We start from the raw sequence: 25,980 nt of genomic DNA on the forward strand, positions 1-25,980 counted from the left end.
AGCCTTCCAGTTATAAAACAAGTCACAGGATGTAATGTATAGCACAGGGAATATCGTCAATCTCTTGATAACTTGGTATTGTGACAGATGGTAACTAGACTTATCGTGGTGATGGATCATTTCATCATGTAGAAAAAGATCACTTTTATACACCTAAAACTAATGTAATATTGTATGTCAGCTATAATTCAATAACAAGAATCAATAAATGCATCTTATAATTGGTTTGAAAAAGGACCAGTAATGGCTTTCCTCAGTTTTCTCAAGATAATTACATTAAGGATTTGTCAAATTCATTGTATTAAACATTATCAGTACATTAAAAGTTAGCACCCCATTGAAACACTGTGGTTTTTTACAGTGTGTGAGAATGAGAATATTACCAATCAAATTATTTTTCTTTGGTTTTCGTTTAAATTATTTTTCAATTGTGGTAAAATATACAACATACAATTTATTGTATTAACCATTTTGAAGTGTACAGTTCAGTAGTGTCAAGCGTTCTTTTCACCTTGCAAACTGAAGCACTGTCCCCGTAAAATAGCAGCTCCCTGTTCCCCTGTCCCTCCAGCCCCTGGCAGCTGTTGTTCTACTTTCAGTCTTTATAATTTTGGCTATCCTGGGTACCTCTTAAAAGTGAAATCATATAATATTTTTCTTTTTGCGACTTATTTCACTTTGCACGATGTCCTTATGTAGCATGTGTCAGAATTTTCTTTTTGAAGCTAGATAATATTCCATTGTATGTATGTATCACATTTTGTTTGTTCGTTCATTCATGAGTCAACATTTGGGCAGCTTTCACTTTTTGGCTACTGTGAGCAATGCTGCTACAAAAGATCCTGTTTTCAGTTCTTTTGGGTATGTACCCAGAAGCAGAAATGTTGGATCATATGGTAATTCTCTTTTTAATTTTTTTGAGGAATTGCCATACTCTTTTTCCATAGAGGCTCCACCATTTTACATTCTTGCCAACACTGCACAAGGATTCTAATTTCTCACATGCTTGCCAGCACTTGTTAATTTTCTGTTTCGTTTTATAGGAGCCATCCTAATGAGTGTGGGGTTTTCTTTGGTATTCTTACAGAATAAAGTCTGGTTCATATATACTGAGCCAGAGTCTAGACTTGTAGTGATTAGTTGACTTTTGTCTCTGTACTCAGCGTCCTGAACAAGTTACTAAACAAGCGGAGCTGTTGGCCACGTATGTAGTCAGGAGGGTAGATTGTATTAAGGAGTGAGCAGGAGAAGGCTGTCACAGGGTGATGTGTACGGCTTATTCTTGACTCCCCACCCCCCTGCCCCGCCAAAAGTAGCACAAGAACTATTTCTTTCTGCTGTGATCCATTCTCATGAAACCAGATGGAGTTCTCCCCACTTAGATCGTCAATGTTCAGTAGTTGCATTTATCACATATACAGCACTTTGTAAGTTTTATTCCGCGGGTTTTAGTACTTGAAGTTGACCACAAATATAATACTTTTTATTATTTCCTATATAGGATGTTTTTCTACACAATAAGGAAATAAGTGGGATCCAAACTTTGTGTAAACAGTAACGTGTCCTTGGTCCTCATGCACATCTGGTAACTCTTACTTAATGTTAGGTCGTGCAATACCAGAAATGGTTGCTAAAGGATACTTAGTAGCTGAGGGCCTAGAAAGAATAGCAAAGTGGGTGGAGTCCAGCCTACATTTGGGAGCGCCACTTTTTCAGCTATGCCCATCCCCAAATTCAAGAGTCTGGATTCTCAAGGGACTCCCGCGTGGTTTCCAGAGATGATAGTCCCCGGTTCAGTGTGGCCTACTAACACCGCCTTCTCTTACTCTGTAGTTTCTCGCTCTCCTCGGTTTACTCTGATTGGCTACCAGGTTATCCTCTTGCTTTTTCCTACTCCCCCTTACTCTCTACCCTTCTTTTTACCTCCCCCCAAAGTTATAACAGAATACATGTGAACAATCAATTCTCTGTAAAATAGAATAGTAAGAAAAGTAAAATAGAATTTACTTTGTGATTCTTAGTGCTGAGTGCAAGGAGTGTTTAGAAAATGTACGGTAACATATCTGATTCCTGTCACAGAAAAAGGATGCAAATTATGCAACTTCTAAAGAAAATAAAATAGAAAGACATTAAGGTTGCAAGCAATTGACTACAAGATTTCTTATTTGGTTTTTAAAAATGAGTATTAAAGCCGAAAGATACATGATCTACAGGATGGAATTTTGAAAATCCCATTTTCTAAAGGTGTTAACTTTTCCCTTGGGCTCCAGACAGTTGCCTTTCCGGAGGCGCGTGCTTCGTTGCAGTCTGGTGCACCATCTTGATCTGGGTTGAAAGTCAGAGAATTTGTTTTTTCAAGTGATTTTCAAAATGAAAGCAAACCATTTCATTCTCTGATTTACCCCACCCCCCTTTCAAAACCCCAGTCTGCACTTCCGCCTGATGGCTCTGGGCTTCTCTCACTGCTCTGGTCCTGCTGAAGCCGCGCCCAGCGCCAGGCGGAGCATTCTGTTGCTCTTTCAGCATAAGCAGGTCTATTGTGATATTTATCTGAATTCAAATAAGGCTAATTAAAAGAGCTGCTGACAGTTGTTGTCATCTGACTTTGACTGCAGCTTGATGGTCATTATGGGTAAATAATGAACCAGGTCTGCAAATGTAGCAGCTGCCAACTTGGGATAGAAGAACAGCTATTGCTTCCAATTTAAGGACATATCGACCGCTTCCCTTCTCCCTGCAGATCTTCTGCAGAAAACTAATGTTTTCTGCTGCTGTGTATTGTGGTTTCAGCTGTTTCAGATATAGCCTATAATTTCCTTCTTTAATATTTAACTTAGGACATTATTAGCTTTCAGAGTTAACAACTTTTCTGTTTTGAAGAAGTTCAGCTTTGTCCTTGTGTCTGCTATAACTAGCTGACCAGCTGTAGTTTATTTATGTGTTTAATTTGTATTATGCAGGAAACAGCTAGTGTAGAAGAGCAAGGTATAGCTCTATGAAGATATGTCAAAATCCTGTGTAGATGGGTGTGTGTTTGTGCATGTGTGTTTTAAAGAGAGATGCATGTTCCTTGCTTTTGTTTTCTTAAAGATAGGCATCTGCCAAATCTTAGCTTCGGGTTTTGTTCACCTCATCAGTGACTCATGAAATATTGTCATGCAGCGCTCTATCAATGCAGAAGAACTGTAGTGACTTTCATTACAATGCAATACTGAAGATAATGTCCCTCCATCATGAGCTTTTTGTTGTCTTATTAGCAAGTAGGAACAGGTGCATTAAAGGTAAGAGAAAAGGCACATTGCATTCATAGATGAATATACTTCCTTGAAGGTTTTCCGCAGTTATAAAATACAGCTCCTGGATTTAAAAGTCATGTTCTAGAATTTAACACCTGCCAGAACGTAACAGCACATCGGCAGCATTTGTTCATCTGCTATGGAAAAGGCAGTTTGCATTATGTAAAGTCTGAGGATACAGTGGTGCTCTCTGCATCATGGAGCAGAACTTTGAGGTCTTGCTGGGAGGAAATGATCCCAAACATGCCCCTGAAAGACAAGTCTTATTTTGAAAAATAACGATGAAAAATTGCTTATTTTTCCATGTATTTGTGTCTGTGTTTATTTCAGGGAAAACTAACCAAACTTTGTTTATCTGACTGCAGAATAGTACTGTGAGTGTTTTTGCTCTTCCGCTTCCAGCTTGGATAACACCAGAAATAGTGTTAACAAGGGGTTATGTTATGCTAGCTTATGTTAAACCAGATCACCCCCTAACATGTGCAGAGCCATTCATCTGTGTCACCAAAACCCCAGAGAACATCTGACATGGACTCTGAAACAGAAACAGTGATCACTTACAAATCAAACATGGCACGCTCTAAACTGATTGTGCACGGCAATCTTTTCTAGAAAGGACAACTAATTGAACATGATAAAGTGTAAAGTTAATTAACACCCTTAAATTTGTTGATTACTTTCACGGGATTATATTGTTCGTTGAGTAGCAGCTTTCTGTCCCAGCTGTCGCCTTTTGCCGCGAATGTCGCTGGTAAACAATAGAGACACCATAACAAGTCGTAAATGGTCCCTGTGACAGCAGCCCCTTGTGAGGCTGCATCTGTAGAAAATGATTAGAACAATTGCATTTTAAAGACGGCTCACATTGCAGCCCAAGTCCCATTGGTCCTCTTCTTGATCTCTTTTGATGGCAGACTGGTTAAAACATTTAAGTTCTTTTGAGTAAATGAAGTGATTTACTACGTTTTGCCATACATCAATGAGAGTGTTTTGGTGGCAAGATTTTTACAGTGTTAAAGGCGTATCTAATTTGGTGTACTTTTTAGATTTCTAACTCTTCCCTCTTTGGATTTGAAGGCCTCTTTCCAATAGTCATAGAATTGAAAATGATCTCCGTATTCGTGACTCCTAAATGGTTATTCTAAGTTATCAACACTTGTATAATAATTTTTCTGTCACAACTCTTGGTTCAGCTTCTCAGTAAGACTGAATTCTGAATTTCAGTTCTTTGTTACTGTTAGGCCAAAGACTTTGACACATTCAAGCCAGGTAGATTTACTTGTTCTGTTTAAATTCTTTTTATAACATTTGTGTAATAATTGTAAAATGTCTTTTCAATGCATTCTTTCATTTGAGCTTCAAAGTAAGTATGGCAAGTGTTTTTCTTTTTTTTTATCACCATGTTCAAATGGAGGAATCAAGATTGAGAGGTATAACTTGTCCCAGTTGTGTGACCTTCACTCCAGGTCTGTTAACTCACATCACATGTTCTTCATTTTTAAGTGTTCACGATAATGTCTTCATACATGTGCACTTATTTTCATGCGTGTCTGTGCAGCTGTAAGTTAAACTGTCATTTCCCCGTGTGGAGAATCATGCCACTTCAAGGTTGAGCTTTTGTGATACGTTAGAAAACATTGCCTTACTTAGTCTTAATTAGTATTCTTGGTCATTTTATTAATCATTGATTTCTTCTCTCTACCTCCTGCAAGGACAATGACCATTTATCAGAGGTGTGCTATATGCTGGGTGCTAAGATTCAAACAGCTCATGCCCAGAAGGATCTTATCAAGGCGCACCAGAAAAATCGCTGATTAGTATAAGCACTTTATTAGAGATATCACTAGGAATGTCACGAACTGCTTCTCAGAGTTGATGTGAGTTGAGTCTTGAAACATAAGCAGGAGTTAGCCAGGCAAAGAGGGAAGGGAAGGAAATTTCATATGCGGGAACAGCCCAGGAGAAGCATGGATGCAGGAAGCATTATTGCGGCTTCCAGCCATTGTAAAGTGTTCTCAGTATGCATAGCATCATAGTTTTTGTTGCAGAGGGTAGATGAGGAAACTGGGGAAGTGGTTAGAGTTAATAAAAATGAAAAAATCAGAAACCATTGAAAGAGAGAGAAGGGATAGTTATTGCTTCTTATGACTCAAAAATAAAAGGAGAGATGCAGCAAGTTATATAGTTTTCTTTTTTGTTGAAACATAAACATGCACGTACTTCAGAAAGAATAACTTCTACTTAATGGAAAAAAATAAGAACTGTGAGACTATATAGAAGTGATGAGTAATAGTGAATAAATGTCTCGAGTTGCTGGCACGTTCCTGTTGACGTGTAATCTGTTTGGGTTCTTATATCAAATAAAACTGCCCAGTTTGGGAGACCGGTAAGCATAAACATTAGAATGAGTTGATTTAATGTTAATATTGACCTGTATTACAGATACAAAGCTAAGATTAGCCAGAAGAGGATATAAAGCAAGAACTGAGTTTTAATTCAGTTTATCTTGGAAAAAAAAGTTACTTCTTTTGATGTAAAAATGTGAAGAACATTGCCCATTACTTCATTTACTGTCTTCTGCATAAAGTTCCAAGTGAGAATTTTTGAAAACACGTAACTCAGTTCAAGGAAAGGTTATGTTTTCCTTGAGGCTGCTCTATTCCTCTCCCAAATAGAGTTTGCCAAGGCTTCTAAGTTACTCAGATCCATGTTTGAAATGTATTGTCCAATCTTGTGGTTTTATTTTTGTTGTTCTTAATTCTTATTATCCTTTTTCTGATTGTTTTGTTCTAATAAACTCATATCTGCTGTGGAGAAAGGTAGGATGCTTTGCGCATTTAGGCAACAGGCAAAACTCAGCATCTGGTTATCAAATATAGGAAACCAATTGCTCAGTTCATGTTACTGTAAACGTCTGTGAACGCAGTTTGCAGATGGATTCAGAATACCGATACCCTTACCACTCTTCTCACCAGCCTACCCGCAGTTGAAAGCAAGATCATTACTCTCATTACAAAAGATATTTCTTGTTTCCCTTTTCACCCTTTCTCTTCCTGAGAATTCATTATTCTTTCAATGACAGAGGTTGAAAAATGGATGGAAAGGGGGAGTCAGGATTTGGTGGCAATTGTCTTCATCCACCTGACATTTGGTATGTGATGCTACCTTTTGGTGTGTACTTCTGTGTATATGTCTCTTTCCCTTCATTATATTTTAGACCTTTTGAGGACAAAGATGGCGTTTTATACCTACCACGCCCTTAACATTTTGGACTTTTTGGAATAGCTGGATTTCAAATAGTCTCCTAATACCAGAAAACAGGTCCTGATTTTTGATTCAGAAAATATGCCTACTCTTTAAATCTTTGCACCTGGCACAAAGATCTTGCAAATTCTTAATGGCACTGAATAGATACTTGTGGATATTTTCTTCTTTGAACCTGTGTACAACTATATTTACGCCTCTCCTGTAGCCCGACTCTGTCTTTTATTATTCACAAAGATGCATCTCTTGTTCCATCTCTGCACGCGCACACACATCCACTGCCACTGCAAACACTAGTTCTTGAACTCCTGAAGGCAAGGCCTGCTTCTTCCTCATTCCCAGGGCTGAGAACCATTGAAGAATGTATTTCAAATGGTCAATTTTTTTTTTCAAATGTCAACTCTAAGTACGAGTGGGCAGAAAAAAGAACAGAAACAAGCAAGCTTAGAAAACAGAGGCTTCCTGTGATACCTTTTTTAATAAGGAGTTGGGGAGGGCTGACTTAGAGGCTTAAATTAGACTTAACGTGCTTCTCCACTATAAGGTTGATCAAGAGAAATCATAGATGCCTGTCAGCCACCCATTTTGAATGATTGGGACGTTTGTCTTTTCACTTGTTTGTACAGATGAGGTCAGCTTTTCTTAAGCTCGGGTCATGGGGGAGAAACACTGAGAACATCATCACAGGGAAGTGTGACATAAAGCAGGAAAAGCAACCACAAGTGGTCAGCTTTAATTTCTTAGGTTTAATTAACGTAGTTCCATGAGGAAATTCATTTTCTGAATCTTTTCCCTAATTTGGAACTATTTATGTATTATTTGCATAAAATGAAATATGCCTTGGTTTGGTGTATGACTATGATGAATGTGGGGGAGTGGATGTATATAAACGTGAGAGTCCCAAATTACAGAATTTCAGAAGCTTAGAAGGAACTCAGCGATAATCTTGTTTAGTCATCTCACTTTACAGATGGAAAAACTTAGGTCAAGGAGCACTTCGTGACTTGCTAGAATGACGAATGCTTCGTCCGTGATCCCCGACATCTTGTGTGTGTCTCTGTGGGATCAGTTATCACACAGTACCTCAGTCCTTCACTTGCTTGCTTTTCCCTCTGCCATTGCCGCCGCCTCTTTCTTTGCATAAAGACTGCATTTACTGAGCATCTCTTACGTACCAGACACTGTGGATGTGGGGTGAATGAGCCAACAGAGTCACTGCTCTCATGGAGCTAATTCTCACTGGGGGAATACAGACCAGAAACAGACAAGTAGAGATGTTTATAAGCAGATGATAAGTAAAAACTGCTGTGAACAAAATTAGAGCAGGAAAAGGGTATAGAGAGTGATGGGTACCATTTTATATTATTATATCGGTCAGGGAAGGCCTCTCTGAAGAGGTGAATGTTGAGAAGAAACCTGAATGAAGTGAAGGAAACAAGCCATGAGTATCTAGGGAAAGAATATTACAGGCAAAAGGAGCAGCAAGCACATGGCTTTGAGATGGGACGGTCCTTGACTTGTTTGAGGAATAGCGAGGAGGCCGAGGCGGCTGGAGAGCAGGGAGCATTGACGAGAATGGTGTGAAACGAGACAGGAGAGGTAGCAAAGGGCCACATCGCGTAGTTCTTCACAGGCGCTGTTGGAGGCTTGAGAGGAGGGAAGACACATGATGAACTAGACGGTTTTAAAAGGATCGCTCTGGCTGCTGTGTGGAGGATAGACTGGAGGCCAGAGCTGAAGGGAGATCAAGAAGAGGCTGCTGTAATAAGCCAGGCGAGCGACAGTGATGGCTCGGTCAGGGTGGTGCTGATGGGAAGGGAGAGAAGTGGTTGGATCACAAGTGTGTCACTTCGTAGGAGCAGGGACACAAGCTATTCATCCCTGACCTACAGGGGTTGATTCTTAGTTTAATTTTGTTAAGTGAATAAAACCAAACAAGTATTGTCAAACAAGTTTGTCAAACAAGTGACAAACAAAATCTTGTCACTTTTCCATACTACGCCGCCATCACAAGGTTTCACAGGCGGTCTCCACTGTTAAAAGGTTCAACTCAAGACAGTTAACATTTAGCCATAAGGGCTAAAGTTACCTCAGAGAAGCGAACGACTTGGGTGACCAAATTCTAAAGGACTCAAGGCGTTATATAGGTAAAGCTAAAACTCCCACCTCACCAACTCAAGTTATAAAGTAGTAAGGCCTTTCATTTAAATAGCATTTTATGTTTTACAGCATATGTTCATATGGGGTCTGTCCCGAAAAATTCCAGCCATTGTTAATATAACGAGAATGGTTTGTGCGACATCGATGTAACCTGGCAGCCAAGGAGAGTGGACTGGAATGTGTGCGTGAACAATGATGACTTCACTGCACTAGTCAGTGGGGACGGTAGACGCCGTTGAGTGAGCATGGGTACTATGTGGCCGTCGCATTCAAAATGACTGAGTGAGTAGAGCAACGGATCTACATCAAATTTTTCTTTAAGCTTGAACACTTCTCCATGGAAACTGTTCACTTGATTCAGAAGGATGCAGCTATGATCCAACTGGTGACTGGCAGCTTCATCAAGACAATGTGCCCGCTCATGCATCATGTCTCATGCAGTTCTTTTGTGAAACATCAAATCACCCAGGTGACTCAGCCCCACTACAGCCCAGATCTGGTGCCCTGTGACTTCTGGCTTTTCCCAAAACTAAAATTACCTTTGAAAGAGAAGGGACCATTGATGAGATTCAGGAAAATATGACGGGGCAGCTGATGGTGACTGGGAGAACTCTGTGAGGTCTGAGGTGCCTACTTTGAAGGGGACTGAGGTGTCACTGTCCTATGTGCAATATTTCTTGTGTCTTCTTCATGGATGTCTATTTTTCTTAGTACATGGATGGATACTTTCTGGACAGACCTCATATATTCACAGCCACTCTATGAAGAAGTTATTAATTAACGCTTTTCCCATGCTTACCCACTGAGACTCAGAGAAGTTAAGTGATTTGTTTATAACAACAGCCAGCAAGTGGCATGCCCCCTAACCAGATACTCCATTCTGGATTCTTTACTCCTTGTGCCATGCTCATAGATTTATTTACCGAACAGCCAACTAGTGAATGCATCATGCACCGTGATAGCTAATGGGAATGCTGATGTAAACCCCAGTGCTGGCCTTGTAAGAGCCTACAGTGTAAGGGAGGAATCAGGTAAGAAAATCAAAGATTGTAATAAGGTTCAGTACATGTTGTAATAGAATTAAGCACTGGATGTATTTTGGCTTTGTATATACAATTATTAGAATATACAGTAAAATAAATATTTCTCCCAATATTGTAGCAGCTGCCTGTGTGTGTATTTCATGTTTTTAAAAATTAATTTTGAGAGAGAGAGACACATCGATTTTGTTGTTCCACTTATTTTATCCATTCATTGGTTGATTCCTGTATGTGCCCAGACCAAGGATCGAACCGCAACTTTGGTGTATCAGGATAGTGCTCTAACCAACTGGGCTACACAGCCAAGTCTATTTTATGTTTTGCCATTTTGAGGAGTGGACTTGAATTATATAAAATTGTATGATAATGTAATAAATTATTATTTATAAACATTAAAATGTATACAATGTCTCCTGTAATCTATAAGAGTCTTACCTAGCTTTAGAGTTTCAGGTTTCTAGTTGTTTTTTTCTAAGCTCAAAATAGTTACATGTATTTTAGGATAACTTAGGTCGTAATTTTACCTTTGCAGTGGGAGTAGGCTTGATAAGGTTATATGGTTAGAGGAATATGTATGGAAAGGTAAGATCTGGTCCCAAGGAATACCAAAACCTTAGCATTACCCAGTTTAGCCAGACCCTTACATTGGAATGTAGGTTATAATTGAAATAATTATACCACCACATTGAGAGCTAGAAAGAGTGAAAATACCACAGACCTCTGAGTGAAAAGATGAATTATTCTTTCTTTTGTGGTCCTCTCTTGCTTAAGTAACTTATTTCTCCTTTTTGAAATATGTGTTTGAACAAGTGAGAAAGTATACCTGTCAAAAGATTAACCAGCTGAGAACCATTGTCAGCATTAATTTTTCCTTTAATAAATGACTCTCTGAAGCTATTTAGCAGTCTGTAATCTAGACACAAAGCTGTTGACCTATGATGGATAGCACTGAATTTGTTTGTAAGCTTTGACTTAAATTGTCTGCCTAATTTCTCTAGGTCAGATCAACAGAATTGCAAGTAAGAGTGGTTATGTGGTTTGGATAATGATGGCTTTAGAAATTGAGAAAAATAATTGTAAAACATTAATGATCTGCCATCTTGGTGAAATAAATTAGAAACTAAGAAAATAATAGTCACTTAAAAGTCATTGTTATCAGGATATTCAAATGACACAGATTGGCTGATTAAAAGCATTTGTTATAATTGGGGTTTTAGATATCATCAATTCCAAAATGTGTCTGAAAGTATTATGAAATAATGTAATTTTACCATATGTATGAGCATCTCAGGCTTTCATAACATGTGGATACTCCCTCTTCCAAAATTGTTTGGCTAATGTAATGCTGACTTCTTTTGCTTTTAATGATTAGTTAAAAATAGCATGACCTGTAAAATAGAAAGGCTACTTGATTTGGCAATTGCAAGATATTCACAATTTGAATGAAATAAGGCTCTCCTCACTTGAGCTTTTTATGTATAAAAACTGTGTATTTCATCGAATAAATTAAATTCAAAAGTAGGCCATTACTTGCAGCTGTCTATTCTAACGGCCAGATTTGATGCACAGTGCAGATAATTAGGGTTTCTTTATTCCTGGCTGTACTATAAAATAAGTTGTAAAGGCAAAAATTGTACTAGTATAGCTCTTTTGCATATTTTCCTGGTTTTGAACAACAAAACCTAACTTGATAATTATGAATTAAGATTTCTCTAATACTAAAAATAGTAATCACGTTCTTGATTTTATTTCATAGTTAATAAAATGTAGATAAGCAAAGCCCACACGCCCCTTTTAGGATAAGTCTAGGCCATGTTTTCTAAACATGTTAAAGTAGAAGTTGTTTTTCATCAGTTGCCTCAATTAATGACTGTGTGTTGGACTCCTGTGAAAATATGCTAAGGAATGGGCAAACCAGTGTAAGTTTGTTTCTTCTTCCTGCTCATGTCACTAGGAATGAATTGCCCAAAAGGTGAATAACAGGAGGGAAAAGAAAAATCAAATAATTCTGGAAAGTGCACAACAGAGTAATCAATCTATATACGCAACTATAATGTTACTGAAATGCCTACTTGTTTCTGGGAAAGAGAGCCGGTCCCTCTCTCTGTAGGTCTCACCTGTAGCTCGCGAGTATGTGGAGAGCAAGGGAGGGAGCAAGAGGCCCCAAATTCAAACTCGGGCAGGAAACCCTTCCGGCTGCTCCCATGCTGGTCAGGACACAGGTGTTCTTTCCCATATACTTTCTGTTACTGAACGGGTTTCCCAGGAGAGTAAGAGCTGCACGGGAATGATAAAACTCTCATTTCAAATTCCCGTCCCTGCTGTGCCATGATTGTACCAAAATATTTAAGACGGATTGAGAGTTTGAGTAAATCTGTACGTCTCTTTTGGTTTTTGATTAACCTACATAATATTGTACTTGATTATTAAAATATTCCAGGAGAAATTTAGAGTATCTTGCACCTGCCTGACAAATATAATTTGGAAACAAGATGTTTTCAGTTGGTTTGGGCATTGTGTCAAATTTAATTTTACTGCCTCTTTACCCCAAACCATCCAGGTGTGGGAGCTGCTCGATCCGGGAACCTCACGTTCATGGTGGGAGGCGTCCAGGAAGAATTTGCCGCTGCCCAGGAGTTGCTGGGCTGCATGGGCTCCAACGTGGTGTACTGCGGCGCCGTCGGGACCGGGCAGGTAATGCTCGCCTATTGATGGCTTGTGATGTGAGTTGCCTACAGCTCATTTCTCATTCCTGACCGTATTCTTATTCCTCCTTCCTCTGTTCAATCTGTGCGTTCTTTGTTTGCCCAAATTTTCTTACATGAATTTGGAATCAATTAGTTTTCCTTCATTCCTGTTGGAATTTAGCAGACATCAGTCAATTAACTTATAAAAAAGGATATCAAGTTCCATCATTCAGATTTTGACTTACCATCTCAGTGACCATTGAAATCATCCTTAAAACTGTTCCTATCTGTAGGGCTCGTATGGTCTGAGTTGCTATTACCTTCCTTCTAATTTTCTAATTACTTGCTAGATAGCTTTATTTGCAGTGCAGTCAGGTGGATGTAATCTATGCACTTCAATCTTTTTCTTGGAAACCAAATAGTTTTCAATTAGAAATATGTTACATCAAATTTCTAGTCAGGTAGAGGTGAATGGCAGTCCAGAACTCTGAAACCAAGCTGGTTGTCCCTGTCACCCAGGACACATGCGCGCACGCACACACGTGCGCGCGCACACCTTCTCTCTCTCATTCCTCTTAATGCTTTGTCCTGGTCACCGGCACCTGCTCGATCTTACTCAAGACTGTGATATGATCTTTGATATGTCTATTGTTTCCATTCCTTTGTCCAGTCAGCCTCCAGGTTCTATTGATTTGTGCTGCAGCGGCTCTCATTGTTGATGGCCTTGCCCATTCCAGGTCAGACGTTACCGGATCCAGTCTTTCTTTCATTGTCTCACACCTCGAGGGCCGCTCAGAGGCCTACGGGGTCTCTGGATCCCGGGCTTACCAAGCTGCCCAGCTCCATCAAGATGCTTGTCTCATCGTCGTACTTTCCTATTCTGAAACTTTGAATAGATTCCTATTTCCTATCATGTCAAGTTTTAACTCTCTGCTTTCCCAAGCTTTCATAGCTCTTGCCCCAGTCTTCACTATCAAATTCTTACCATTCTTTAAAATGTATGCACATGAGTCAGTTTCCTTCCTGTTCTCAAGAACATCCCATGTTCTTAGATATTTACCTTCCCTCCTGCTCTCCTCCTTTCTCTCTCTTGCCTTACTAAGTCCTGCCTGGCCTTCTGAGAAAGGGTTTCAGGTTCCACTTCCTCTCTGCTCCTGCCCTCAGTGAAATTGTTTCTTTGAACTGCTCCTGTCTCAGTCCTTACAGCCTCTACCATACATTTTAACACTTAACTGTTTTTGTTTATTCATTGCCTTCTCATTCAGTGTGTTATTCCCATTTCCCCAATTAAAGTATAAGCCCCATCCCTTGAAGGGAGGTCATGCTGCACAGACCAGTATTCCCTCTCAGGCTGAGCCACAGGGAGCCAGGGGGGCCCCTACCTAGTGGAGGAGTCGCCCCAGCCCCCGCTTAGGGATAGCCTGTGAGGCTCAGAGGGCAGCATGCAGCGCAACGTTCCTTCCCCCATTGCAGAGAATCAACTGGTGAATGCTCTTACTTTTAAAAACACGTGGAAGTGGGTGAAGAAAAACTTCCTGTGAGTTATAACTTGAGAATAAAGATATTTAATATGTACTCAATCTGTTTTCAGGCTGCAAAGATCTGCAACAACATGCTGTTAGCTATTAGTATGATTGGAACTGCTGAAGCTATGAATCTTGGAATCAGGTTTGTTAAAATTGTACATTTTCACGTGCTATACAATATTTTTCTTTTCTCCTTTCTTACTACTAATCAAATGACCTTTTCCGTTTTATTTTTTTGATATTGAAAAAACGTGCATGAGAGATAAATGAGTTGATCCAGGAACATTTGACAGTACTTCATTACTGAACTTTAACAGACTTTGCTTATGTGATGACCAGTGGGATCCTGCAGAACACGGACATTCTTTGCAGTAGCCATAAAATGCATCGCAGTGTGTATTTGAAGTTTCATTATCCTTTTTATGTGGAAGCTTCATTTCTTCTATTATATTGAGATGCAAGAAACACTTTTGCTATAAAATTTAAACATGCTTTGACAGGATAGGACAGATTTGTATAAAACATTGTTTTAATGTACAGTGAATTCACGTGTTATGCTACCATGTTACTTGTTTTATGTATCTATTTAAATAAAGTCCCCAAAATCTATACTAAAAGGGCTCTTGGTTGCTTGTTCCCTGGATAAACTGAATGGCATTCATAAAGCTGCAGCTCCTGTGCGTACCTGTGGTTTTGTCGCTTTACATGAAAGCTGTATCTTTCCATTACAATAAAGTGGCATTCATACCTTGCTTAAAGTGACTAAGGAATTCTGTAGGTCCTATGATGATGATCATCCCTTAGAATGCTTAAGGTTAATGCCTAAATTTTAACCTGTAATTTTGGGGGTTAGGAATGCTACATATGATTAATTACCTAATTAATTTTTTAATGTTTGGATTTCATGAATATAATAAATATATGTTTCTTACTTTAGAAAATGCTTATAGAGCAAGATGCTTTACTCACATGCTTGTTTCACACTTTCCAAAACCATGCACCAAATATATCACAAACCGGTGTTTCATATCACAGCTTTTGATAAAAGCAATAAAAAGAACCAAAGTACTTGAGATATTTTTTAAAACATAGTAATGGGTTCACGTTTCCTCTTAATTACCATATCAAGATGCTATTGTTTTATCGAATTGCCCTTGTCTCAGATGTTAAACTATCTTGACCTATTAAGTTGTCATGTTGTAATTGAGATAAAAGAGGAATTTGCTTTGCATCAGCGCTAATTGGTTTATCAATATCTTGTACCATTTACATTTTAAAATTGAATGTTCCTAAGATGGTAAGCTTAGCATATCTGTGCAAAGCTTTAATAAAACTGGTAGTGTATATAGGAAGCTATTCATTGTTCTCTTTCTGTGGTAGCCAATTTTAGGCTATGGGTCACTTATTATAATTGAAAAACTGGTTACTAATAACTTGTTTGCATGTCCATCCTCTAGAGTAATTTCATGGGAGAAGAAAATGTAAATTTCTGAAACCAAAATTGCATGCAAAATTAACTGGTGTTGACAATACAATTAGAGCATTAGTATACATGTGCATCTTTAGACTTTTATCTTCATTTTTCTGGATATACATGAAAATATAGTAGAAAAGTAAAAGCCTAGATGAACCTAAGCTATACTATACTGGAATTTCCCTCTTTATCTTTGCCTGATTTTTTTACATTCTGCTCCTTACCTTGAGCATCACTGGATCAGGATGTTCCTTAGGCATGGTGATATAGCCTCTGGCATTCTTAAAGAATTTTCCTAGCAAAACCCTTAGGAGATGATCATTTGCTATTTGAAAATGAAGTTTTTGTATGGTAAATGCTTGTGGAAGTCCAACTCCAAATACCTGCTAATAAAGAACCGTATGAAAATCAGTTGAATCAAATTAATTGAATGAAACGTATACATTAGGTACTAGAGTGGTTTATCAAAGAAAACATGAAAAGTGATACAATTCCAAATAGAAATGTTAAAAGCAGAAGCAATAAGTAGATTTTATCTTATTGTTGGCCTTGATCAACTATGATAAAAACAATATTTAGCAATATAAAACTATTAAGTGTTTAATTTGTCCTAAAACTCTGTATACATTACTGTTCCTGATACATTTATGTTTGAACACAAAGCAGGAACTCACTAGTTTTACTTAACTATTGCAATGATCTATTTGTTTCTGGTGCTTCAGATTGTACTAATTATTTTTATAACATTAGGATTTTATCAGTTTATCCTATAAAGATTCGCAGTGGTTGGAAAGTTCTAAAAATGATTGCTTCTGCTATTGTCTTTTCTCCATGGTTTACAGACATGGTTTAAAATGACAGGATTGTTCTCTAATAGAGTATAGAGAGAGGCACAATTTATTGAGCTTTGCAAGGTGAAAGAGAAAATTGGCATCAGCAAGCATAAATTCCCAAGTAGTAAATTCCCACAAAGTAGCACAGCATCAAAGTGGTTCGGCCACATTTATATTCTGTTCACTCCAAAGTGAAATTTTTTTTGGAGCATTAATGTCAACATTCACAAATTGAGTCACCTATTCCTATGAAGTGATCATTTCTGATTAGTTTCATTCTCATAAGTCAGTGTTTTTCCAGAACACTGATGTTTCCTTTTTTTTTTTTTTTAAAGTAGAAGAATAAACTCTTACAGTTTAAAACTCTTATTGACTCTATGATCTTTTACAGTGAGTCTTTATGGATGTTAGTGAAAGTTTAAAGTGCTATAAAAAAGTAAACCATAAAAAATATTGGTATACAACATATTTTGGTATTCTTTTTTATTAGACCTTTCTACCTTCTAATTGGGCTCTAGTTGGAACTCAGAACATAGTTTTATGACGCTCACAGTGCGCTGCTTGTATTAGAGAGTTTTTGTTCCTGTGCATCACATAGAACAGTGTTGATAATGTGAGTTGTGTTATTTTGTTTTTATTTTTGCTCCACTGGGAATTGTTTTTTGTTTTATTTTTTTTTTGATAGTTGTAGTAGAAGTTATTTGTATTACCAGCCAGCCCTGAGGCCCCTCCAGCAACAACCATATTGTCTTCTTCCACCGAAAGCTAAATTAACAGTTGAACTTCGGGAAGGCTGTTCAAGATGAACTTTCCCACAAGCATAATTTTAGTGTCTTGGCTACTGCCCTTAGAAGATGTTGTCTTTTTTTTTTTTTTAAGGTGATGGCTGAAGCCCCCTAAGTGTATACCCTAGTAGATTTAACAAATGACAAAAGGTTTGTAATAAAAGTTTGACCACATGTCTTAAGAAATTGATAAAATGCCATCAGATTGGCTGATCGTCTGTCAAACTTACTACCCACACGACCTAGTGAGACTTACAATGGTGAGAGTTTGGGTGTCAATTGATGTCTGCATCTCTTCCCTGTCATAGACTTAATTACTTTTCTCATGTATAAAGTGAAAAAAATAATAGTATCTATACATAGGGTTGTTGTTAAGATTAAATGAGTTACTCCAGGTAAATCTTTTAAAACAGATCCTGGCACATAATAGGTGCTTAGTATGTGGTAGCGATTGATGTGCTGGTGGTGGTGTTTAGTATTTGAATTGAATTGAACTTGGATGCTTTTTCTTCATAACACTTCTTAGTAGCTGGCATTATGTTTTTCGTTTTTTGTTGTTGTTTATTGCATCTTCCCAACTGGAATACAAGCTCCATGAAGGAGGATGGCTTTATCTGTTCATCACTGTATCTTAAGAATGTACTTAGCGCAGAGTCTGGCACTCACTGGGCGAGGAGAGGGGGAGGGAAGTGCTTCTCCTGCCTTAGGTAAAGGTGTTTGGGGGTGTGTCTTAACTGGCCCACTCCCGGAGGCAGGCTCTGCACCTTAGCTTTCCCCTCCCCCTCCTCCCCTTCCCCCTGTCCCACCCTGCTGCTGGAACTTATAATTTTTTTTAATTTTTTTTTTTTTTTTTGCATTACCATTTAGCTTCTCTACTGTGGTCTCCTTGGCAGATCTGTGTGAGCATTAGGGGAATAACAGGATGATTGACTAAGATTGACATGGTCTTAGATGTTTCATTTCTAGGCTGTTCCTGTGATATGAGCACCTCGGTTTAGTGACATTATTTGCTTTATTCTTACGTAAAACCAAACAGTGTAGATGGATACTTATAGAGAATATAAAGTGAACAAACTTAGTTGGCCCTTAATAGCCTTGGTTACAGCGAAGGTAAATGTTTGGATTGTCTTTAAATTTTTTACAATTTCTGCATTTTTACTTCTCCCAATAGTTCATTTAAAATAGTTCATTCTTGTGTTTTAAAGGTGAGTAGATCTGACACGGTGACGTTTATTTGAATTGCATTATATATGCGGTCAGAGCAATGAATTCATTCTGTTTATATCAGAGAACATTCTAGCAATTGTAAAGCCACATGCATGCACGCATGCACTCCTGAACCACATCCAGTGGCAAGTTATTATGGGGACTGACAGACTGTCATCCTTTTGATGGCTTGAGCTGTATATCTCCTGAGCAGCAATGGGGCTCTTATGCAGAAAGTATCATATGTTCCCAGCCAATTTACAGGGAAACAGCAATAACATTTTATCATGGTTGAGAGCCCAGTAGCTGCTTCCTATTAAACTTGCCCTTTCAGATACCTGTCTTGGATTAATTTGTTGATTTCAGATGGAAACTCAGTCTTCTCCAGTGAAGCATGACGTTCTAGGATAGACTCTCTGAATGACAATTACTGTGTATTCTAGCTGGTTTCAGACCATTACAAGCCTTGGGCACAGTGGAAGACAGAGGACTTCAGTAACTGATTTTAATATCATGTCTAATTTTAACTGTCAGTTATATATGTGCCAGTGAAAGAATTCTCAGAAAGATGAAATGCAAAACACTTCTAACTTGCTCTTTTTAATGATACGCTTTGCCGCAGGGTGCAGGGTGGCGGTGGGGGGAAGCTGAGAGGGAGTGGCTTTCCTGGGGGGGGTCGGTCTGGTGGGAGGTGTCCGACTGAAAAGTGAGCACAGAGCAGCCACCGCCTCGGTTTTTCTCCTGTGCCCCTCAGGAAGCTTCTAAATAGTAACGTGTTCACCGAAAAGGATTCCAGAAATTAGTGCCAGGGTTTTTCCTTGAACGTTCAAGAAAAATGAAGTTTAGGGGTTTACAAAGGATAATAGGCTTTGCTCACTATTTTTGTATTACAGATATGGTATGAATTTCTTAGGTAATAGAGACTGTTGCGAGGTACTGTTAATTATAACCTGGTGGATTATAAAGACAGGAGGAACTCTGTGGTTTTAAATATGGTAAACCATTTTAAAAGAATCTAAAAAAAAAAAAGAATCTAAATTAGGAAGCCTCTCAATTATATTTCAAATGGAAGGGGAAAAGCAATGTTTTGGGATCTTTAAAAATATTTCCTGCTCATGGAATACATTAGACATACACATTCTTGAACATTTGTGCCTAGAGAACATATTTGCAGTTATAGCGAATTAACTAATTGTTAGTTTGTGATTTTACTTTTTGCAGTTCTTCCCTGACCATATTGGCTTTTTCTTTTCCTAAGTCATCTGCTACAACAGCATACTGACAGCCTGATTTTATTTAAAGGAGGAAAGCATCAGTAGCAACTATGCATGTAACAAACTTGGATCTTTATAAAAGAATGAATGAGACTGCTGGAATTTTTTCCAGCAGTCTAAAGTTGAACAGAATGTGTGATAGCCAATTTAGATTGGATCTTTTATATCTCTTATGATCCTTAGGAAAAACCCTCATTGTAACATGACCCACCATGCAAATTCATGTACCTGGCATGCCAAGTAGTATTATAAAACAGTTACACTACACAGTAAGTCCATACACACCCTGGCTATTAGCCCTAGTCCCCTGCCCTAACATTGGAAAAATGTTTACTGGCCATGATATTCAGATTTTGAAATGAACATACATATATATTGAACAAATAAACAAACATGCCAGGATGCACAGTTGGTTTACTATCTGTATATGTCTTTTTTAAGCTTTTTTTTTTTTTTTTTAAATTCTGGAAGAGATTGGTTTTAAGAAAAAGCAAATTTTATTTGAATCTTGATTTAGTAATATTTAGCAAAACTGCGCTTTCCAAACTGCATTAAGAGACTGAGGATCAAAGTAATATAGCATTTTGATTCTTTTTTTTTTTTCCCTGGGTCCACACTGAACAGCCATTTATGCCATCAGCTCAGTGAAAGAACAAATGATGTTTCCGCTTGGACAAGCTTTGTTTTATCAGGATCAGTAACCTTATCAGCAGTTGACCCAGAACTATAATGCATGCCTTGGAATAGATAGCATATGTCACAACTCAGTGCAGACTTGCTTCATAAGCAAGATTGTCTGATGAAGATTTAATAAATAAGGAAAAGTTCGCAGCAAGAAACATCTTCTTTTATAATAACTTCTCTTAAGCTCATTGTACTGCTTGCGCATGGCTCATCTCTTGCATTTATTCTCAGAAAATCTAAGAGAATAAACAGACATGTATATGCGTCCACACGGACTCACATGAGACATAGTTTATGTCAATATTTCTTTCTGAAATGTATCATTTGTGAATAAAGAATGTAGAATTTAGATGATCATATTGGCTTAAGGGTCTTACATGACATATAAACGCATAATGTTCAACAGAGGACATTTGTTTTTCCATAGAAAACCCACGTGTGATTCACCAACACCACTTTTATGTGATTGCGTGTTATTCCTTGAAAGTGGGATAGTGCAGAAGGTGTTCTTTCATTGCAGAATGTCTGACTCAGAATGGTTCAATCACTAGCTTTTAGTATCTTATAATTTACGATTGGATTTTTCACTCTCATCAATCTGCTTTGATTTTTGAAGACACGTAATAAATGGAGAGAGAAGACGGAGCATCCTCACACGTAAATAAGTCACGCATGACTTCTGCATTTTGACATCTAACACTTCTTTTCTTTGACCTTTGACAGGTTAGGGCTTGACCCAAAACTATTGGCTAAAATCCTAAATATGAGCTCAGGACGGTGTTGGTCAAGTGACACTTACAATCCTGTACCTGGGGTGATGGATGGAGTTCCCTCGGCTAATAACTATCAGGGTGGATTTGGAACAACACTCATGGCTAAGGTATGGTGAGTGCAGACGCTCCCCAGGGGAGGGGGGGTTTCATGGTCTAATTCTCCTTCCCTCCCTCCAGCCCTCTCTCCCCCCTCCCTCCGCTTTTAACAAAGCATATAGACATGGAAAGCAAAATCCTAGAGGGCGAATTACTAAAATAATGACTCACTTGCTGGAAATTAGTTAAAACTTAGATAAAAATCCTTATCTTATTCATTTTTATTCCTGAATTTTCAAATGAGAAGAACGGGCTAGGATTTCTTTTGTGCTTGGGTTTTTTTGCAATCTGAGCTGGCAAAATTCTGTTCTTCCACATAAATTTACGTTAATTTACCAAGTCCTTAGAAGGGAAGCAGTAAGAATTTTCTGATGATTGGTAATACATTGGCGTAGGGTATACACACCACAAAAGAAGAGAGGTTCTTTCTCATGATACTAGATTTCTAAATATATCATTCTGGCTTCAGAATATATATGTATTTATGCATAAAGTCATTTGAAAAGCAAACTTGGCCTCCTCTCATTTGTGATCTCAACTTTCGGAAATACTTTATAGATGAATAGACTTTCAGATTTCTGCCTAGAGCTTATACGCACCTCCACAGTTGACCTTTTTTCACTGATTGCAAAAGTAATAGCACATACCATACTCTCAACTTTATTCCCTGTGGCATTCTGCTCTGGACGATGCCTTGAGTTCATCCTTTCCCTCCTCTGCCCTGACTGGTACTTTGGCTGAGCCTAATGCAGATGACAGCACATCGGCTCCTACCTGGTGTCCCTGCCTTTCATCCTCATCTTCTCTTGTGCATTTCCCACCCCACAGACACATGAGCTTCCTAAAATGTGAAAACCTTGTGATGCCGTTTTTCCGATTTATTTGCTTTCATGGTTTCCGGTTACTTGTAGGTTGAAGCTCCATTCCACAAGCGGCCTTACGGGGCCCTCAGTGATTGGGCCTCTGTGGCCCCACCAGCTCAGTTTCACCTCCCCGCCCCCCTCTCGGCTTCAGCCACACCGACTGCTTTCTGCCCCCTGTCCCCTCGCTGGCAGGCACACACGCTTGCTACTCCCTCTGCCTGGCGCGCTCTTCTCCCTCTGCTCCACTCCTGGCACGGTACCTGGCACTGTAGATATTTATTGGATGAAGCAACGTTTGATGCTTCTTACTTTGTTTGTGTGTTTCTTGTTTTACAATTTTGCTGCTTCTTATGTTTCATCTTAGGAAATATTTTTATGCCAGTCTGGCTCTTGGATTTGGGTTTGTGTATCCTCTGTTTATAACTGTGCTATGTGGCTGTGGCTGGAAACAGGAAGTCGCTCCTCAGGGTCATTGTTTTCATCAGCACTGCAGGGTGATTTTTAGACACAGGGAAGAACGAAAGAGTCACATTTATGCCCACTTTCCTTTCTGTATCTGTATGAAGTGGGCTGTGACCTGTTAGCTCATTTGGGTCCTAAAATACTGCCCAGGGCTCCCGCAGAGGAGACGGCTCACAAGTGCCGTGCAGTAAGGGGTCGGAGGCTTCTAATCAAAGGGCGCGGGTTGTGCGGCCTCCCGTCCCTCTGCAGTGCTGGCTTGCTTTGGGCCCTTCTCCGGAGCTGTCCTCTGCTCCACTGGACACCTTTACTTTAGCCATTTTCCTCCACTGTCCCTGCCTGGGAGGAATCTGCTACTGATTTGGGGGATGATAAAAGATAGCTTTTTCAACTAGTAGCATAAGACAGTATGGTAGCAAAACATGGATACTACTGTCTGTTTTACTCTCATTGCCTCTGTGAAATGCAGTTGTCATTCACCTTAGATAAAGAGAAACATGTCTTAATTTTGTTTAGAATGAGAGTACTTGGGAAGGAACTTTAAAAAAACCTCATCACCTCAGAGAGCTGTTAGGAAAAAAAAAAAAAAAAAGCCAATTAGATTTGTATAGACACATTGGTGGAGATGAAAGAAGTCCCTATCAATGCTACATGAGGAAAGCAATCATGCCTTCTTGGGCACATCAGGGCTTTACTAAGAGATGTTGTGCTTAACTGCCATTAGATCTCCTTGTGCTAGAGGATGAGATGCTAGGAGGTCATTTAAGCAGAGGCTTGTACATTTATTTCCAGGTCCTAAAATCATAAAATTCTAATATATCATATGTACATAGTCAGAACATAGTACAAAAACTAGATCATTCTTCTGGACCCCCCAATGTGGAAGCCCGCTTCTGGTGGGCACTAAGGAACGGCTCACAGAAAATCACGACGGCTCCTGGTGCTCCCCCGGCCGCCTGTTCCCGGACAGGCAGGCGTGAAAGGCCACCTTCCCGTCTTCAGAAGATTCATCCTTTAAGGTAGCAGCTAGCAAAGCATTTTAGTTTGCCTTTTTTGGTTTGGTGCCCTCTTATTTAGGATAATAGTTTACTTGACCCTTTGATTTTTTTTTTCCCCCTCAATAGTGTTGTCTTCTCGATGTGTTGTTTTTCTGAGTTCTTATATTCTGGTTACATTACTATGTTAAAAATTAAGGGCTGTCTTTCTATGTATATTTGCGCCTGTCCTTTAAAAGCACATTACACGTGTGCTGCTGCATGGTACCGACAGAAGAGGCTTGTCTGCTTGCCGGGGCATGAGCGACCATGTGGCCATCCGCACTTGTTAAGTGTGTAGCTGGTGATTAAACTCGTGTTCTAGTTGAAGCTACGGAATTCAAGGTGAAGTAGATTTTCCAAATCTGAGTGTTTACATGTGAAAATTGTGCAAATAAACACGAAATAATATTTGTACCTGTGGCCTCATAGGAAAGCACTTATAAAACACATATGTACTTTACCACAGAGCTGGTAAGTACCTTCTTTGTTTCAGACTTCAGTTTTCCTTCTTTGAAACCCAAAGCATTAGGAGCCACAGTTCCAATGTGAGCCTTGCCTCCCAGTCTCACTGTGTCCCTCCCGCCCTTGTTTGACTTAGGATCTGGGATTAGCACAAGACTCTGCTACCAGCACAAAGAGCCCGATCCTCCTGGGCAGCCAAGCCCATCAGATCTACAGGATGATGTGCGCAAAGGGCTACTCAAAGAAAGACTTCTCGTCCGTGTTCCAGTTTCTACGAGAGGAGGAGACCTTCTGAGCTTGCGCTTGGGCCATGGACACTGTGGAAACCAAACTCTGTCTCGGAGCTTCCCGATAGCTCACTCCACAAGTCAATGAGTTTAATCAAAGGTCACCTGTCCTCTTTTGATTGTCTAGGTCACAGTTAAATGGGGTTTTCACCCATTTTTTACTGCTTATTCTTTTTATCTATTTAGCAAACATATGGTATCTGAAATTTTTTTTTCTGTTAGCCCCCCATGGTCTCTGTCAAGTAGCTAATTGACCTTTTTCAAAAGTTTGGTCCTTGAGCATCTTTCACTACATCGTTAACTGCTTCAATCAGGATACTATTTATTCCAGTTCAGAAATAAAACCAAATGCTTTTCAACAGGGCAAAACCAACCTTAAAGGAAAAAAAGAAAATGGTGTGAGGAAAGGAGTTAGAGAAAGGGGAAGTATAGTGAATAACTACCTGTGTCCCTCAGGAAATTTTCCCTGTTTAGCAGGTGGTGGTATTCTTGCATTAGTGAGGTTACTGAGCTATTTTCTGGGGAATTGCTAAAGCAAGAGAACGCCTTGCTCTATGTTTTATAATTTGGACTCCGTTGCAGTATCTTAGTGTGTCCCTCTTGTAACAATTCCTGATACTCAGCAAACTTGTTTTTTATATTTTTCCTTCCTTGTACATTCTTATTACATATTTTTGACTTCAAAAGAATGACATCTTTAGACCTGTTTCAGAGCCAGTAAATGATAATTGCTTTAGATAATTATTACAGTATTCTAAATAGAACCATATTATTTTGAATTCAAATAAATTTCTATGCTGATAACACTTTCTTGGAGTTCTTGTGTCTTCCCTGCCATTCAGGGAACAAATGATCTGAAACACTGGTGTCACAAACGGATGGGGAAAGGATGGGAAGAGAGGAGGGGAATTAGCCAGGGGCAAGCCAGCACCCTGCTGCTCTGCCTGAGTCCTTCATCGTGGCTGGTGCATGTTCCCTGGGTTGTGGGTGCTGTGGGAACTCCACTGCACTAAGTGTAACACATTCCGATAGGGAGCACAGCTGCCAGTTTGCCCACCTCAGCGCCTAGAACTATCCCAGGTGATAAACCTAGACACCAAATTCAGAAGAAGTACAACTTCTGTCATTTTCCTGGTGATAAAAAATTCCAGGAAATCGTAAGTGCTGGGGCTACTGTGACGAACAAAAGTCAGAAACCCTGCCCTTGTAGACCATGAAATCTGGTGTCTCACGTGTGTGGGAGGGGGTGCGACAGACAAATGTTCAATGTGTATGTCGGGTGATAGTAAAGACGAATGGGGAAAATAAAGCAAGATAAGGAGGGTGGATGGGCAGTGCCAGGGCTATCTTATTTGGGTGATAGGGGAAGTCTTCTTTATAAGGTGACATTTGAGCAGAGAAGGAAATGAAGGAGCAAACCACGCAGAGATGTGAGGAAAGAACATTGTAAGCACAGGGAACGGAAAGTGCAAAGGCCCTGAGGCAGGACAACAGTAGAAGTGAGGAATAACAAGTGGAATGTCATGCGATGGGAGGGCCAGATCTCTCAGGGTCTTGTAGGCTGAGTTAGGATGTTGGCTTTTATTCTGAATGAAACAGTCAGTGTATCAGCAAAAGCAAAAAGCTAACTGATACACGGCCACCCCCAAATATATCGGCTTACAATAACAAACGTTACTTATTTTTCAAGATTCTCTAGGTTGGCTGTACTCCCCCTCTGGACTGGGCCAAGTCGTCTGGATGGGGAGGGTCTAGCTGGGCCTCACTCAGTTAG

At 39.3% G+C, this 25,980-nt stretch overlaps 1 protein-coding gene across 1 annotated transcript in view; it reads left to right on the top strand.

Annotated features, from left to right (window-relative positions):
- HIBADH (3-hydroxyisobutyrate dehydrogenase) overlaps window positions 1-25,006 on the top strand; it is a 93,857-nt gene extending 68,851 nt beyond the window's left edge. Inside the window, exons 5-8 of the mRNA XM_054563918.1 lie at window positions 12,321-12,454; window positions 14,039-14,115; window positions 20,953-21,109; window positions 24,056-25,006. Coding sequence (XP_054419893.1) covers window positions 12,321-12,454; window positions 14,039-14,115; window positions 20,953-21,109; window positions 24,056-24,214 — 527 coding nt within the window. The 3' untranslated portion in view covers window positions 24,215-25,006. The remainder of the gene's footprint in view (window positions 1-12,320; window positions 12,455-14,038; window positions 14,116-20,952; window positions 21,110-24,055) is intronic.
- The last annotated feature ends 974 nt before the right edge of the window (window positions 25,007-25,980 follow it).

The sequence above is a fragment of the Pteronotus mesoamericanus genome, unplaced genomic scaffold, assembly GCF_021234165.1.
Source record: "Pteronotus mesoamericanus isolate MK-2021 breed Mesoamerican mustached bat unplaced genomic scaffold, CSHL_Meso_final scaffold_85, whole genome shotgun sequence".
NCBI classification, from domain to species: domain Eukaryota; kingdom Metazoa; phylum Chordata; class Mammalia; order Chiroptera; family Mormoopidae; genus Pteronotus; species Pteronotus mesoamericanus.